The sequence below is a fragment of the Macaca thibetana genome, chromosome 7 (assembly GCF_024542745.1).
Source record: "Macaca thibetana thibetana isolate TM-01 chromosome 7, ASM2454274v1, whole genome shotgun sequence".
Taxonomy (NCBI): domain Eukaryota; kingdom Metazoa; phylum Chordata; class Mammalia; order Primates; family Cercopithecidae; genus Macaca; species Macaca thibetana.
Window position 1 is genome coordinate 39887600 of NC_065584.1, and position 15771 is coordinate 39903370.

A 15771-nucleotide genomic window follows, 5' to 3' on the forward strand; every position below is an offset into this window, starting at 1 on the left:
CTTCCTCCTGAAAGTCTCATGACTATTATCAGGTTTACCTAAAGATAAACATAGGGTAGAGATACAGCATTTTCCTTGTCATATAATGGTTCCAAGTGTAAAAACTAATTAAGATCACATGCATCTTAAGGATCCTCCAAGCTCCTGTTTTATGAAATTGAAGAAAGCCCTTTCTCAAGAAGTAACGTGGACTCTTGAGCTCTTCAGGTCCCATGCTTGCTGCCTCTAAGCATCTTTTTTGTCTTATAGACAAAGAAGGTTGGCAATACCTGTTTCCTGTGAAGGATGCATCTCTGAGAAGTCGGCTGGCCCTACAGTTTGTGGACAGGTGGCCCCTGGAGTCATGTCTGGAGATTCTGGCCTACTGCATTTCAGACACGGCTGTCCAAGAAGGACTAAAGTGTGAGCTACAGAGGAAGCTGGCGGAGCTGCAGGTGTATCAGAAGGTATGGGCCCTCGCATCAAGAGAAAAGAAATGGGCTTCTCACTCTATGATCAACTCCAACCTATTCTCGTATGATGGGGGACTTTAAGAAACAGAAAACATAGGCCTGGGTTTTGCTTTGCATCTGGCTTCAGTTCTTAGGTGGACAGCAGGGAGGCCTCCTAGCTGGTTCCTGTGTTACTTACTTCTGTAATTTTAAATAAATTTGTATGAAGTGAGGGTAAAAATAACAAAATTAACATTGAAATGGTGTATTACGGTCCAAAAAGGCTTTTTCACATGTCTTTTTGACCTTTGTGTATGTTTTTGTATATTATATCTTCTATAAAGTTTGTTTTAAATTTCAGCAAAATTTCAAGAGCTATTTTGAAAAGATGCATGAAGGTGACAATTTCAAAAGTGAAAGATTCTTGTGACATGTTTGTTATGTTCAAGCTCAAGAGGTTTAGGGAGACAAATTTAGGAAGCATGGCTACATAAGAAGTACAAAATAGATGCTAATTTTCCAACATATCCTTGGAGCAGACAGAGTCCAGGAACCCTACCAGAGACAGTGAAAATGGCAGGTGAAAAAAGGTTTATTTTTATTCTTCCTTGGCAGTTTTCATGCAGAGCTAAAATGTTGTATGAAAGGCGATCCCACAGAGCATTCAAGCCAGAAGAATATCTTGGGTGGAGTTTGGGGTGGAGGAGCACGGGACAGGTGAACCCCAGAACAATCTGGAAAGCATGAGAGCACTGTCTTCACTAGTGAAAGGCCCCAGTCCTGGCCGCCATATTCAGCCTTCACTTCCTGCTTGTTCTTCCCGGATAGGTTCACTCTGCTCTCTAAATAATCTTTGCCCAATTTGCTCTCTTTTCTGGCAAGTTCTAACAGCCTGACTTTGGGGCAGAGATCTAGAGATGGCCCATCTGTGGGCATGCCAGTGACTTGTTCATGGAAGGAGAAGCTGCAGTGTGGTTTGATGGATTTTCCTGTCTTTCCTTAGATTCTGGGTTTACAGTCTCCCCCCGTGTGGTGTGACTGGCAGACCTTGAGGAGCTGTTGTGTTGAGGACCCATCAACTGTCATGAACATGATTCTAGAAGCACAGGTACCATTTTCCTGGGTGTTGTTCCACTTCATCCTCCTTTCAGAGTTGCAACCCCTTAGCTGGCTGTATAAGCCCCTTTCTGCATGTCAGTGTTTACTTTTTAAAAAAATAACTATACCACATTCTTTTTTATTGTGAAATTTGCCAAAATCCAGATAAGTATAGAGAATAATACAATTGACTCTTTTGTATCATCACCCTGTGTATATAAATTTCATCACCCTGAAATTTTCTACATTGTGTATATTAGGTAGAGAACATATTTCTCAAAGTGGAATTGCTGGGTCATCGGTCACGAGCGTCCTCACCTTTACTAGGATATTATCAACACACTCTCCAAAACGCTTACCCCAGTTACACTCCCACTTGCAGTTCCTGCTATTCCATACACATGTCACCTTTTTGTTTATCTTTATTTTTATTATTATTTTTGAAACGGAGTCTCGCTCTTTCACCCAGGCTGGAATGCAGTGGCACAATCTTGGCTCACTGCAACCTCCACCTCCCGCGTTCAAGCGATTCTTCTGCCTCAGGCTCCTGAGTAGCTTGAATTACAGGCACCTACCACCACGCCCAGCTAATTTGTTTTGTATTTTTAACAGAGACAGGGTTTCGCCATGTTGGCCAGGCTGGTTTTGAACTCCTGACCTCAAGTGATCCACCCACCTTGACTTCCCAAGGTGCTAGGATTACAGGCATGAGCTACCATGCCCAGCCCCTTGTTACCTTTTTATATTGTCCAACTTTTCAATGTTTACAATAAGATGGTATCTCATTGTTGTTTTAATTTACATGATTACTAATTAATTTGAATATCTGTTCATGTTTATTAGACTTCCAAGTGCTAAGTAGGATTTTGTCTACCTTTTAAGAAGCTGACTGTAGATGCTCATTCAAATGTTTGTTCATTCAAGAAATACTTATTGCATGCCTATTGCCAGTCACTGTGCTAAATGATGGTGAAACAAAAATAGTTAAGCTGTCCTTGCCCTGGAGTGGCTCACATTTTGGGGACAGAGGTGATGTAAGATGCATCCCTAGGTGACTGCAACATAATATACAAATGACAGAAGTAAGCTCAGATTGTGGGCACACAGACAGGGCACCTAACATAGCCTGAGAAACAAGGAAGCATCCTGAAGAAGGCAGTCCTAGGCAGGGTTGTGGGGAGGACATTCCAGACACCCCTATGTGGGAACATTTGAACAAAGCCCTAGGAATTCTATTCTCTGAAACTTCATCTACAGTTCACAAATTGGGGTTTTGGGGTAGTGAGGTGGAACATGAGTAGAATCCAACCACCGATATGTGTATTTGGCCTTTGTAGTATTGGTCTACAGAATTTTTATTTTTTCATATTGACTTTGTTGCCAAAATTTTAAAATACAGAAATTGTATGATTTTTAAAAAGTTTTGTAACTTAAAAGTCTGACAACATTGGGCCTGCCCATTCTTATAGCATGGGTGCTATGTCCTTTAAACAGAGTCTTTTCAGTCTTTCCCACTTCCTTAGAATCTCCCCAGGGTTGACACCAAGTGTCTGTTGCCACGTCATCTGCTATTTTTTCATAGTAGAGCTAAGAGGAAAGTGATATGAACAGTAAGCCTGCTTCAATCATTTTCATCATAGTGAAGTTCCCATCAGCACTTACAGACATTCCTGGGGCTTTGTAGACTCCAGACTGCTAAGAAGAATCAGGCAGTCATGTAAAGGTATTGAAGGCATGTGTGTTTCCTTCCAGGAGTATGAGCTGTGTGAGGAGTGGGGCTGCCTGTACCCCATTCCAAGAGAACATTTAATCAACCTTCATCAAAAGCATCTTCTCCATCTTCTAGAAAGAAGAGATCATGACAAGGCTCTGCAAGTAAGCCCCCAGTTCTTTCCATTTTTCTTCTGGGGTGGGACAAGAAGATTAGTCAAATCAGATGGCTTTGTTTTCATGTTGAATCCCATGCAATCTCAGATATGCCTCTTCAGGTCCTTCAGGAGCTGGTTATAGTCATCTTGAGAAGAAGGGGCCTAGCCTTGCGTTAGGCGCCAGATGGGGCAGCTGAGTCCAGAATTCTGCTGAATTCTGGTCCTGTCAAAGCCATGGCATTTGTGAAACTACAGAGGTGGTTTTAAAAAAAAAAAAAGCGAGTATAGAGAAAGGATTAGTCCAAGATGCGTAAACCTAAATATTCCTTTCTCAAACAAAACAAGGCTGATCTAAGAGCTCTCCTGCATGCCTCACCTTCCTCTTCTACCCTTCAACAATAGCTCCTGCAAAGAATCCCTGACCCCACCATGTGCCTTGAAGTGACAGAGCAATCCCTTGACCAGCACACTAGCTTGGCCACTTCTCACTTCTTGGCCAACTACCTCACCACTCACTTCTATGGACAACTGACTGCTGTCCGACACCGTGAAATCCAGGCGCTGTATGTGGGATCCAAGGTAAGGAGGAAAAGGAGGTGTTGGGAAGGCATACCTGAGGGAGAGATTGCGAGCCTAGCTCTTCTTCAGAACTTGCCTTTTCAATGGCTCTTTTGCCAGGCACCTGCCATCTCTGGCCTGTGCTATATGAAATCCTTACCCTAGCAGCCCACTGTATCCTAGATGAGTCTCCTAGACTTGTCATTCTCTTCCTGTCCTGCCTCTGTAGTGAATTCTACCTGGTCCTCTTAAGTTGCCTTTATGGTTTCCATGGCATCTGCTCTATCAATGCTTCTCAATTCTGACAATATATCAGAATCACCTGGACTTAAAAAAAAAAAAAATACCAGGCTATTCACCTCAACCCCAGATCAATTAAAACTGGTCTTGAGATAGGGACTGGACATCTTCCAAAGGGCTTCTGATGTGAGGATTTAAAACGACTGCTTGATAAACTTGTCTGTGCTAGTGGAAGAGGGTTAGTTGTCTATGTAATTAGATGAGATAAGCTCTTACCTTTGATGTATAACCTTGGAGACATTAATAGAAGAAACCACCAGCTAGAAATAGTAATCCAGGGAAGCAGAGTTTGAGGAGAGCTAGGGCCCTCCGGCATTCTTCTAATTATTCTGCCTGGCAGTCCTATATACTACCCCACAAATAGAACGAGTGCTAGGAGAACCATAAATATAACCACTGACCCACTTACTAAGAGTTAAACTACATAACATGTTCCTTAAGAAGATACACCCAATGTACCGTAGCTGAATAGGGGAACCCTTGAAAACCGGCAGTGAACAGAGTCCGTGAACATATTTCAAGCCTAGTGACCGTGACTTCCAAGGAGAACTTAGATTCATTGTTTACCTGTAGGACATAGGAGGTACCAGGTTTCATCAGACCACTAACACCACCTTGTATTTCTCATTCTGAGTAAAGCCTCAAACAAACAGAATGGTGGCATTAAGGGTCAGGGAGACCTCAACCATACCTGGAGGGTCCAGGCCAGAGGTCAGCAGGCTACCACCCATGGGCCAAATCCAGTCCCCAGCCTGCTTTTGTAAAGCAAGTGTTATTGGAACACACATGCGACTGTCATTTTACCTGTGGCTGCTTTCAAGGTACATGTGCAGAGCTGAATGTTTGAGACAGATATTATGGACCATAAAGCTTAAAATATTTACTCTCTGATCCTTTATAGAAAAAGTTTACTAACCTCTCATCTGGTGAAGGTACTTGGGGTACTTCTCAATTACCATCTGCAGAATTTAGTGGGGAGCTCAACCTTCCTGCCTAAAAAACTGCGAGTCCGTTTCGGTAGCTGGCTATGCGCCTTTTGTTCTCATGCACCCTTCTCCTTCCCAGTGAGAATCTTGAGTTTTTTTCTGAAATTTGTGTACTATTTTCTTTACTCTATGGATCTACCCTACAAACAGATTCTGCTGACCCTGCCTGAGCAGCACCGGGCCAGCTATTCCCACTTGTCCTCTAACCCCCTGCTCATGCTGGAGCAGCTGCTTATGAACATGAAGGTGGATTGGGCCACTGTGGCTGTGCAGACTCTGCAGCAGCTGATGGTTGGACAGGAGATCGGCTTCACTATGGACGAGGTGGACTCACTGCTTTCCAGATATGCAGAGAAAGCCCTGGACTTCCCATACCCTCAGAGGGAGAAACGATCAGGTAACTGCTAGCATCCTAAAAGGGGATTCTACGTGGAGGGAAGAAATGCCATGCTGCATTCTTAGTTTTAATTTGCACCCCTTTTAATATTTTGGGTTGATCTAGAGTGAACGAATACACTTCAGGAGAGATAGCTCTTTATTATATAGGAGTGATCTTGGTCTTGGAGGAAGTAGAATAATGACCAGAATTAAAAGGTGGTAGGTAACCAATGCATGCATAATAACATAAAGGTTTGGAAAACAAAATAGGCTGGAAATGGTGTCTGTCTGGCCTTGATATAGCGGGCTCTTCAGTGCCATCATTTGGTATTGAGAATATGCCTTATTCCCAGGATCACATCAGATATCACTTGTATGTGAGCTGACTCAGCCTATTCTACAATGAAGACACTGAAATAAGTATGGACTGATGTTCCCAGCCAGCTCTTTTTTCTTACTCCCTACCCTCCAGGGGCATCGTTTCAACATCTTCCACTTCCCTCTGGGCATTTTTAGATTTATTTTGTAGAATCCTAGTGTCCATTTCATTATCTTATATGCCTAAATATGGTTTGTTTTTCAAGGCGTTTAAGAAACATGCATGCTATGGGCTTAGAGGTACCTTCTCCATTCTCTTAATACCTAGTAGAGTCATGGAATGACAATCAGAGAAGCCAACAGAGCTTTGTTCTAAATGCCTAGGATGGTGAATCAAGATACTTATGGTAGAACCATATTTTGTCAGCATTTTCCCTCTCTACAGATTCTGTGATTCACCTCCAAGAAATTGTCCACCAGGCTGCAGATCCCGAGACCCTCCCTAGATCACCATCGGCAGAGTTCTCTCCTGCTGCTCCTCCTGGTAAGAGCTGGCTCTGATTATTCACTAAAATGTTTCAGTTTAGTCTTGCCTTATTCTGTCCTTCAGAATTTTTTTTTTTTTTTTTTTTTTCTTCTTTTTTTCATTGTCAGTTATAACGTTATTAATTGTTTATCTTGGTTCATTCCAGATTTACATATATCTCAAAAGATTCAACATACAGTCAATTATTGTTATTTGTGGCAGTATGTCTATAAAGTCTCCACACTGAACTAGAAAATCCAGAACTCTTGCTCCTAGGGGAAATATGTACATGTATACACGTATCTCACATAGATGGTCATCTTAAATCCTAAAAACAGCTCATAGTAGATGATTCTATCTCCTTTTTTCTACAAAGGAGGTTCAGAAGTGTTAAGTGACTTGCCTGAGGCCACCCCCACTAACAGGTCCCAGAATTGGAGTTCAAATCCCATTCAACTAGCCCCAGCACTGAGCTTCTTGTACTACCCCGCACTGTCCACTACCACCTCCATCTTCTGGTCACTGTTTTTTTTTTTTTTTTTTTTTTGAGACGGAGTCTTGCTCTGGCGCAATCATGGCTCGCTGCAACCTCCACCTCCTGGGTTCAAACAATTCTTCTGCCTCAGCCTCCCAAGTAGCTGGGATTAAAAGCATGTGCCACCATACCCAGCTAATTTTTGTGTTTTTAGTAGAGATGGGGTTTCGCCATGTTGGCCAAACTGGTCTCAAACTGCAGGTGATCCGCCTGCCTTGGCCTCCCAAAGTGCTGGGATTAAAGGTGTGAGCCACCACACCCAGCCAGGTCACTGTTGTATAGAGGCTGAAACAACCCCAGCTGGGAATCTGAGTATTGAGTGTTAGGTGACTCAAAACTTTCACGACCGCACGTGTTTGCAAATGACCACAAAAGCAAGATGAATATTGTTTTTGAGGTTACAAATGTTAACAAATAAGCAGCTTCACAAATATGCAGTCTGGTATGAATGAGGATTGACTGTACTTAGCCCTCAAGTTCATACTGTCACACACAAAGCAGAAGCTCCTCGAAGGCCTCAGCCATGTCTTGGTCGCCTTTTCACCACCCCTCTAGTGCCCTGGTCTCCAGCACCCACACAATGGCCTACTCCCAAAAGAAGCTCAGCCAAGTATTTTGTTTTGCCAAATGGTCAAAGGAGCAGGATTCTAAGGTCTCTTCTTCTGAGTGCTACTAAGTGCACCATGTTTTACAGCTCTCTTTTTCTGTGACCAGCCAATGTTGCTCGGCTAGATGAGAAGAAATCTCTTTACATATCATAAAACAAACTGTAGCATTTTCTGGCCATACTTTGAGAATTAGTCATGCGTCATGGTAACCAGCCAAGCTGAGGGGACGGCTCAGCCTTGCAAGTATATTAGCAGCTTCATGCATCTGTATAAATAGCAGCCGGAGCAGCTTTGATGGTGTGTGTGTGTGTGTGTGAGTGTATGACCTTTTTTTTTTTTTTTTTGGAGACAGGATCTCACTCTGTTGCCCAGGCTAGAGTGCAGTGGTGCCATCAGAGCTCACTGCAGGTCAGTTCCTCCTGCCCCTGCTTCCCAAGTAGCTAGGACTACAGGCACACACCACCATTGCCTGGTTAATTGTTTTATTTTTTGTAGAGACAGGATCTTGCTTTGTTGCCTGGGCTGGTCTCGAACTCTTGAACTCAAGTCATCCTCCCACCTTGGCCTCCCAAAGTGCTGGGATTACAGGCATAATCTGCACCCAGCCTATATGAGCTTTTTATTATGGAAATTTTGCAAATCCCAGATATCATATCATCTCATTTATAAATATTTCAGTATAAATCTCTGAAAGGTAAGGACTTTCATGAAACAAAGCCATCATACCATTATCACATCTAGAAACAAATTAATAATAATTCCTTATTCTCAAATATCAAGTCAGTATTCAAAATTCTCCAGCTGTTTCATCAAGATTTTTTTATAGTTGGTTTTTCTAGACTCAAGATCTAAATAATGTCCATACATGGCTTGGCATTTGGCGAAATATCTCTTAAATCTTTTTTTAATTTTTATTTTTTAAGAGAGTCTCCCTCTGTCATCCAGGCCAGAGTGCAGTAGTCTGATCATGGCTCACTGTAATCTTGAACTCCTGGGCTCAAACAATCCTCCCACCTCAGCCTCCCTACTAGCTGGGACTACAGGCACACACCACCATGTCTGGCTAACTTTTGTAATTTTTTCTTTTGTATAGATGGAGTCTAGCTATGTCGCCCAGGCTGGTTTTGAACTCCTGGCCTCAAGTGATTCTCCTGCCTCAGCCTCCCAAAGTGCTGGGAGTACTGGCATGAGCCACTGCACCGGCCTCTTAAAGTGCCTTTAATTAATAGGTTCCCTGCCTCTTTTCTTGTTTATCCCCCCTACCTCTTTTTTATTTGTGGAGACTAGTCATTTGTGCCCCGGAGCTTCCCACATGCTGGATTTTGCTGACTGCCTTCCTGTGGCAATCTGCCTCTTCATCCCCAGAATTTCCAGGACACTAGTAATTAGATCTAGAAGCTGGACTTGATTCAGGCTTAATATTTTTTCATAAGTATACTTGATAGCAGGTGGTGTACACATCCATCAGGAGGCACACAATGTTCATTTGTCTCTCTTTTATGACACAAACAGCCACTGATGATCATTAACTGGATCTATTATTTCAATAAGCTTTGTAAAATGGTGAAATCCTATCATTGCCTCTTCATCTGTATGCTGGCATATTGATTACCTTTTACTCTCACCTCTGGCTCTGCCTCCCAGGTGTCTCCGGTGTACATTCCCCTAGTCTAAGGGAAAGGAGTTTTCCACCAACCCAGCCCCCACAGGAATTTGTGCCCCCAGCGACACCGCCTGCCAGGCACCAGTGGGTACCAGATGAGACTGAAAGTATCTGCATGGTCTGCTGCAGGGAACACTTCACCATGGTAAGCAGCATCGGTCTCCACTGTCACCCTCAGGAGAAGGTAAAGGAGAATTCTAGTTCATGAGCCTGAGTTTACAGTCAACGCCTGTCCCCAAGAGAATATTGGTATTTTCAGAACTGCCAAATCTAAGACTTTGGGTTTATTTTTGACCTGATCAGAATGTGTTTTCTGGATTCAGACAGGTAGTAGACACCCTCAAATAGCAGTGAATTCTAAAATCTTTGCCATTGTCATGAGATAATAAAAAAGAGGCAGGAGGAGTCACCAGGTGTCAGTGGATCTTGTTTCCAGCTTCATGTCTTTAACAGTAAGACTGGTGACCTAGCAGTGGTTATATGCACTGACTCCAGAGACAGAGGACCTGGGTTCTAATCCTGGCTCTGCCTCTTAATGACAGTGTGACTATACACTATTTTGGTCCCATGTGCCTACTTGTAAACTAAGGATGATACATTCTTAGGCTCATAGAGCTGTTAGGATTAAATAAATACATGTCACCATAGTTAACAGAGTACCTGCCCAGTATGCCACATCAGCTCAATGCTGATGAAAACAGTGTTGATGTAATTGCCCTGTGTCTGTTTCTTCCTCATCTATAAAAGAGGTGTAACATTTCTATATTTCTATTAGAATGAAATGAAGCAGTACTTTAAAGTCACTTTGATGCCCATCCACTGTAGACTGGATAAAGAAAAGTGGTACATATATACCATAGAATACTATGTAGCCATAAAAAAGAACAAGATCATGTCTTTTGCAGGAACATGGATGGAACCAGAGGTCATTATCCTTAGCAAACTAACATAGGAATGGAAAACCAAATACCACATGTTCTCAATCATAGTGGGAGTTAAATACTGAGAACACATGGACAGAAAAAAGGGAACAACAGACACGGGGGCTACTTGAGAGAGAGGAGGGTGGAAGGAGGAAGAGGTTCGGGGAAGAAAAACTGCTATGTACCATGCTTAGTACCCAGGTGACAAAATAAGCTGTACAGTAAACCCTTGAGTCACGAATTTACCTATACAATAAACCTGCACATGTACCCCTGAACCTAAAATAAAAATTAAGATTTAAAAATATATATCTATGAGGAAAGCAAAGTCAGATATTTTCCTTATTTAAAGTTATAAATCTTCAAGGAGGACAATTGGTTGTGACTTGTTGAGACATATGACAAGCCACTGAAAGGAGTTTTGCATGACAAGCTGCTCTCTAGCTTTAAGACCACCATATAGAAGGTTTACTTACATATAGGGTAGATTATAGAAAGAGTTTCTAATCATGACAACAGTGGGCCTTTATTGACTGCCTACTCTCTATGTTCCAGGCATGATACTAAGTGCTTTGCTTAAGTTATCTCTCTTAAATTTTACAATAACCTGATGGGCTTGATAATATTATTACTGTATTACACACACCAGAATGTGGATGTATAGAGAAGGTATGTAATTTGGAAAAGACTGATGAGAAATTCTGAATTGACTGATACAAATTAAGAATTTGTGTATAAAATTAAATTATACCTAAGTGTTTGTATTTTTAAAGTCTTTTTTTTTTCTTTTTCTTTTTCTTTTTTTTTTGAGACAGAGTCTTGCTCTGTCACCCAGAGGAGTGCAGTGGTGCGACCTCTGCTCGCTGTAACCTCTGCCTCCTGGATTCAAGCAATTCTCCTGCCTCAGCCTCCTGAGTAGCTGGGAGTACAGTCTCCCGCCACCACACCTGGCTAATTTTTGTGTTTTTAGTTGCAATGGGGTTTCGTCATGTCAGCAAGGCTGGTTTCAAACTCCTGACCTCAGGTGATCCGCTCACCTCTGCCTCCCAAAGTGCTGGAATTACAGGCGTGAACCACCACGCCCAGCCTAAAAGTCTTGCTTCATGTTTATCATGTGTTACAAATGGCACCTGCTAAAGTAACCTTGGGGAAAACAAATAAATAAAGGCATTTTGAAAAGGGATACCTTTTAATCATTGACATCAATACCATGTAGAAATGTGATCTGCACTGGCTCAGAAAGTGACTTCTTCCCCACCACTTTTTCCTGTTTCTTCACATGTTGCCTCCATACGCAAGTAGAACTTGTCAGGAGCTATTGCAAAACTCCATGACTTGGCACCTTTGCCCATCAGCTGACAGATATTTTTAAATGTTCAATTTTTGAGGGCAAAGACTGGTATGTCCTTTTTCAATAGAGACCCAAGCACTTGGTGTTCTTAATAAGTAAGCCACTGGCAGCTAATACCATGTATAGATGGATTGATGACAATCTCCCCTTCTCTCCTCCCTCTTTCTTCTCTTCCTGATGGCATTCCGCAGTTTAACAGGCGTCATCATTGTCGCCGCTGTGGCCGGCTAGTATGCAGCTCCTGCTCCACTAAGAAAATGGTGGTGGAAGGCTGCAGAGAGAACCCTGCTCGTGTGTGTGATCAGTGCTATAGTTACTGCAACAAAGAGTGAGTGTCCTACAGCAGGGCTGTTGCTATTATTGACTGCTGCACCCTCCCCCAGGTCCCTACACTCCTAGGAGTCTCATTATGGAGAGCATTTCAAATCTAGAAATGTTTAACATCCACACTGAAATGCCATTAATTCTATACTGAAGTGTTTGTACACTGACCTTGGTCAGAGAAACTACTAAGAGAGAAAGTAGGGTGAGAGGAAGCGGTGTTCAAGGCTCTTACATGATTTTCTCTCTGAAATTGGAACATTGATTCCTTAGCCCTTCCCCAGACAGAGGCCATTGAGCTTAGTTCACGGGCTCACCTATTTTCCAGCCTCTCTTGCTTCAACTGGTCTCAGCTGGACTCAAATGGAGTTCACACCTGCTGAGTGGTTGGGCATCGCTTGCATCAACTCTGATCTAGGTAGTCATTCTTGCTTGTAATCCATAATTAGAAGGGCCTCCATACTTGCCTACACAGAATTCACCTGGTAACAAATTTAAGAACCTGCTCGTACCTCCAGTGAGACAGATCAAGACTTTGTTTGTTGGCTCAGGGTTGCTCAATTGTTTCCACTACTTCTAGTAGCAAAGGAGCATGAACCTAAGACTCCTAGAGCATCCAGGAATATGGGCCAAAGCAACCATCCAAAACAAGTTACTTTGAATTATGCATGTTTTATTTACAAACTTAAATAGATTTTATGTTCTCCTTCATAGCATTATTGTGTTTGTCCTGATATGAACATTATTGGTCATTATTTACCATAATGATTACTGATCTCATAGGAAGGAAAACATACCATATTTATTCTACAGTTTCCGTGACCCTAGCATACCACTGCCTCCCTCCCTCAGGGAAGAATTACCCACACACCATACTGCTGAGATTTGAAATGGGCAGTTTGTATTGATGGGGGGGACTCTTTCATTCAACAACTCTACCCTCAAAGAGCCCTCCATTGTCCCAGGGAGACACTGTGAGTTGATGCGTCTACTAAGCTCAAAACAAAGAAGTGACTCAGGCATTTATTTAATAATTTATCTTTATCTCTTTTCAGTGTACCAGAGGAGCCTTCAGGAAAACCAGAAGGTAAGGCCAAATCCCATTCTCTGTGACTCTTCATTTGTGTACTTAAGTTAACTCTATCTTCAGCATATCAGCTGCGACTGATATACTTGTCCAGCTAATGCACTCCATCCAACTTGTTTGCCAAAGCAAATTCTTGGCATTTCTATCAGCCTGTTTCCTCTGAAGTTCATCATATTAACCTATTACACTGGCCCATTAGCTTCTAGCATTGAGAAGGCCAGCAACCAAATAATTTGGTTCTTAACTTTTAGTACGTGATTTGATTTTAGTTTTTCTTAAGTTTCCCTTTACCATCCTACCTCCCCATGATCCCTCCTTACCCCTAGGTAATCCCTGTTAACAGTTTGGCCTGTAACTCTCCACAACAGGTTAGTTTTTAGAGTATCCAGTGGCTCAGCCATTTATTTGAGAAACACACCCCTTTTAAGGTTTCTTGTGTGAAGCAAGAAGGTTATGTGACAAATGCTGTAACTCTCACCCCAGGTCTATGCCTGGGGAAGACAGTTTGAGGTGCTTAGTAGGGTGTCCTAAAGCAAACAAAAGGAACCAAGGAGAGAGAAAGGGCCCTGAGATAGCAGGCAAGTGCCTACCTGCAACTCATGCCAGCTCACAGAACTGGGTTAGACTGAACTGCCAGCCTGTGAATGACACATGAATGGTATTTCTCTTCTCAGCTCTAGACAGCTCCAAGAGTGAAAGCCCTCCATACTCGTTTGTGGTGAGAGTCCCCAAAGCAGATGAGGTAGAATGGATTTTGGATCTCAAAGAGGAGGAAAATGAGCTGGTGCGAAGTGAATTTTACTATGAGCAGGTAATAGCAATAAAATGCAATGGTCACTTAAGTTTCTTTATGATGTGTAGTAGTATGACGAGAAATACAGAGGCAGGTGAACACACCTGGCCTTTACTTGTTTATAGTGCAATAATATGGGAGCTAAACCAGTAAATCCATTAACGCAGAAAATAATGAACATCTTGGGAATTGCACAAGGGGAGACCAGGAAAGGCTTCGTGGAAGAGGTAGCATTTAAGATGAGCTTTAGAAGAATGGTAGGAGTGTGACAAGCAGAAAGCTGGGGGTCATGAGGAAAGTGGGGATGGGGAAGGATAAAGAATACAAAATTAAAACATCTGATCAAAGACACCATGCCCAAAATTGCAGGGCACGATTGGAGAAGTGGAAGTTGTTTAATTTGAAGGGAATATAGAATCAATAGAGTCAATAGAGAGCTCATAAAAGGTAGGCTTGAAAAGGATTATTTATATATAGGGTCTTGCATTCTGCAGTAAGGACTGTCTACTTGATAGGTATCAGGGACCTATGAAAGGTTTCCGAGTGTGCTGTGGGAATATTCATTTGGCAGCAGTGTGTCCATGGCTTAAAGCAGCAACTCCTGTAGGTGGTCAGACAAGTGAGCTGACCGTTGTTGTCCAAGTCAGCAATAAGGACTTGCACTAGTGGACCCGAAAAAGGAGGGGACCTATGGACATTGTCAAGAACTAGGTAACAAGGCCAGGCACAGTGGTGCCCACCTGTAATCCCAGCACTTTGAGAGTCTGAGGTGTGTGGATTGCTTGAGCTCAGGAGTTGCTGACCAGGCTGGGTAACATGGTGAAATCCCTGTCTCTACAAAAAAAAAAAAAAATACAAAAATTAGCCGGGCATGGTGGCACACAGCTGTGGTCCCCACTACTTGGGAGGCTTAGGTGGGAGGATTGCTTGAGCCTGGGAGGCAGAGGTTGCAGTGAGCTGAGATCGCACCACTGCACTCCAGCCTGGACAACAGAGTGAGACCCTGTTCCAAAAAAACAAAATAAAGAAGTAGGTAACAGGTGTACACAGTGCCCTTCTTCCCAGTAAAATGACAAAACCTAAAAGCCAGAGCTTTGGCATTGCTACTTAGAACATCTGAAATTTGTTTAGTTCCACTTCTGCTTTCTTGTGGAATTTGGTTCCTTCTCCCAGGGTCTTTCAGCCTTTTGAAAAGGGAAGGATAATTTCTGCCACCCAGCTGCCTCTGGAGAATGCTCTGGCCCCTGGACTCACCGTGTGTTCTCCCTTCTTCCACCCCGGCCAGGCCCCCAGTGCCTCCTTGTGCATTGCCATCCTGAATCTGCACCGGGACAGCATTGCCTGTGGTCACCAGCTGATTGAGCACTGCTGCAGGCTCTCCAAGGGCCTCACCAACCCGGAGGTGGATGCTGGGCTGCTCACGGACATCATGAAGCAGCTGCTGTTCAGCGCCAAGATGATGTTCGTCAAAGCCGGCCAGAGCCAAGACTTGGCTCTTTGTGACAGGTAGAGGGCAATGAGTCTATTCTTGTACGTAGGAGCAGTTTCTAGCCAGCTGCTTTTTCTGACCTCACTATGATTTTTTTTATCTCATCATCCCCTCTGACAAGACATGCTGAAAGATTTTTCATCTCTGTAATATCGACGAAATGGTGTTGCCAGATCACAAGTGTTCTTCCCCGTAATACCTGACATCCTTTTCTTTTTCAGAGCAGATCCTCAAAGCAGAATTTACTCTATCTACACCCAGTCAGAAAGAAAGTAAAGACTTTCATTGGTTAATTTGTCATTAAAGTTAATGTAGGGAAGCACCTTTAGTCTCTGTGGGACTTTCAGGCTTTTAAAGAAAATGTGTCTTCCTTGAACATCCGGTGATTAGCCTTGAACAAAACTCTACTCCAATCCTGACCAGATTCAAACTGTGACTTCAGTGAGTTCTGGATGATAGATTTTTAAAAGCACTCTGGGAATTGATCTATTCCTGTGTCACAAGTAGGAACCTGGGTCATAAAGTAGAAGTGTGTATG

At 42.9% G+C, this 15771-nt stretch overlaps 2 protein-coding genes across 3 annotated transcripts in view; both read left to right on the plus strand.

Annotated features, from left to right (window-relative positions):
• The window catches only part of ZFYVE26 (zinc finger FYVE-type containing 26), a 65590-nt gene that overhangs the window by 32118 nt on the left and 17701 nt on the right, over window positions 1-15771 (plus strand). Inside the window, exons 22-32 of the mRNA XM_050798078.1 lie at window positions 250-446; window positions 1435-1539; window positions 3282-3404; window positions 3800-3976; window positions 5392-5638; window positions 6383-6481; window positions 9251-9414; window positions 11735-11871; window positions 12920-12951; window positions 13626-13762; window positions 15030-15250. Of these exons, the coding sequence (XP_050654035.1) occupies window positions 250-446; window positions 1435-1539; window positions 3282-3404; window positions 3800-3976; window positions 5392-5638; window positions 6383-6481; window positions 9251-9414; window positions 11735-11871; window positions 12920-12951; window positions 13626-13762; window positions 15030-15250 (1639 nt within the window). The remainder of the gene's footprint in view (window positions 1-249; window positions 447-1434; window positions 1540-3281; window positions 3405-3799; window positions 3977-5391; window positions 5639-6382; window positions 6482-9250; window positions 9415-11734; window positions 11872-12919; window positions 12952-13625; window positions 13763-15029; window positions 15251-15771) is intronic.
• Window positions 10349-15771, plus strand: part of VTI1B (vesicle transport through interaction with t-SNAREs 1B) — a 125804-nt gene continuing 120381 nt past the window's right edge. Inside the window, exon 1 of one of the 2 annotated variants that reach the window (XM_050797076.1) lies at window positions 10349-10358. The gene's annotated coding sequence lies outside the window, so the exon portion shown is untranslated. Of the gene's footprint in view, window positions 10359-12769; window positions 12781-15771 lie in introns of those variants that run through there. The other variant, XM_050797073.1, reaches the window with a different exon arrangement.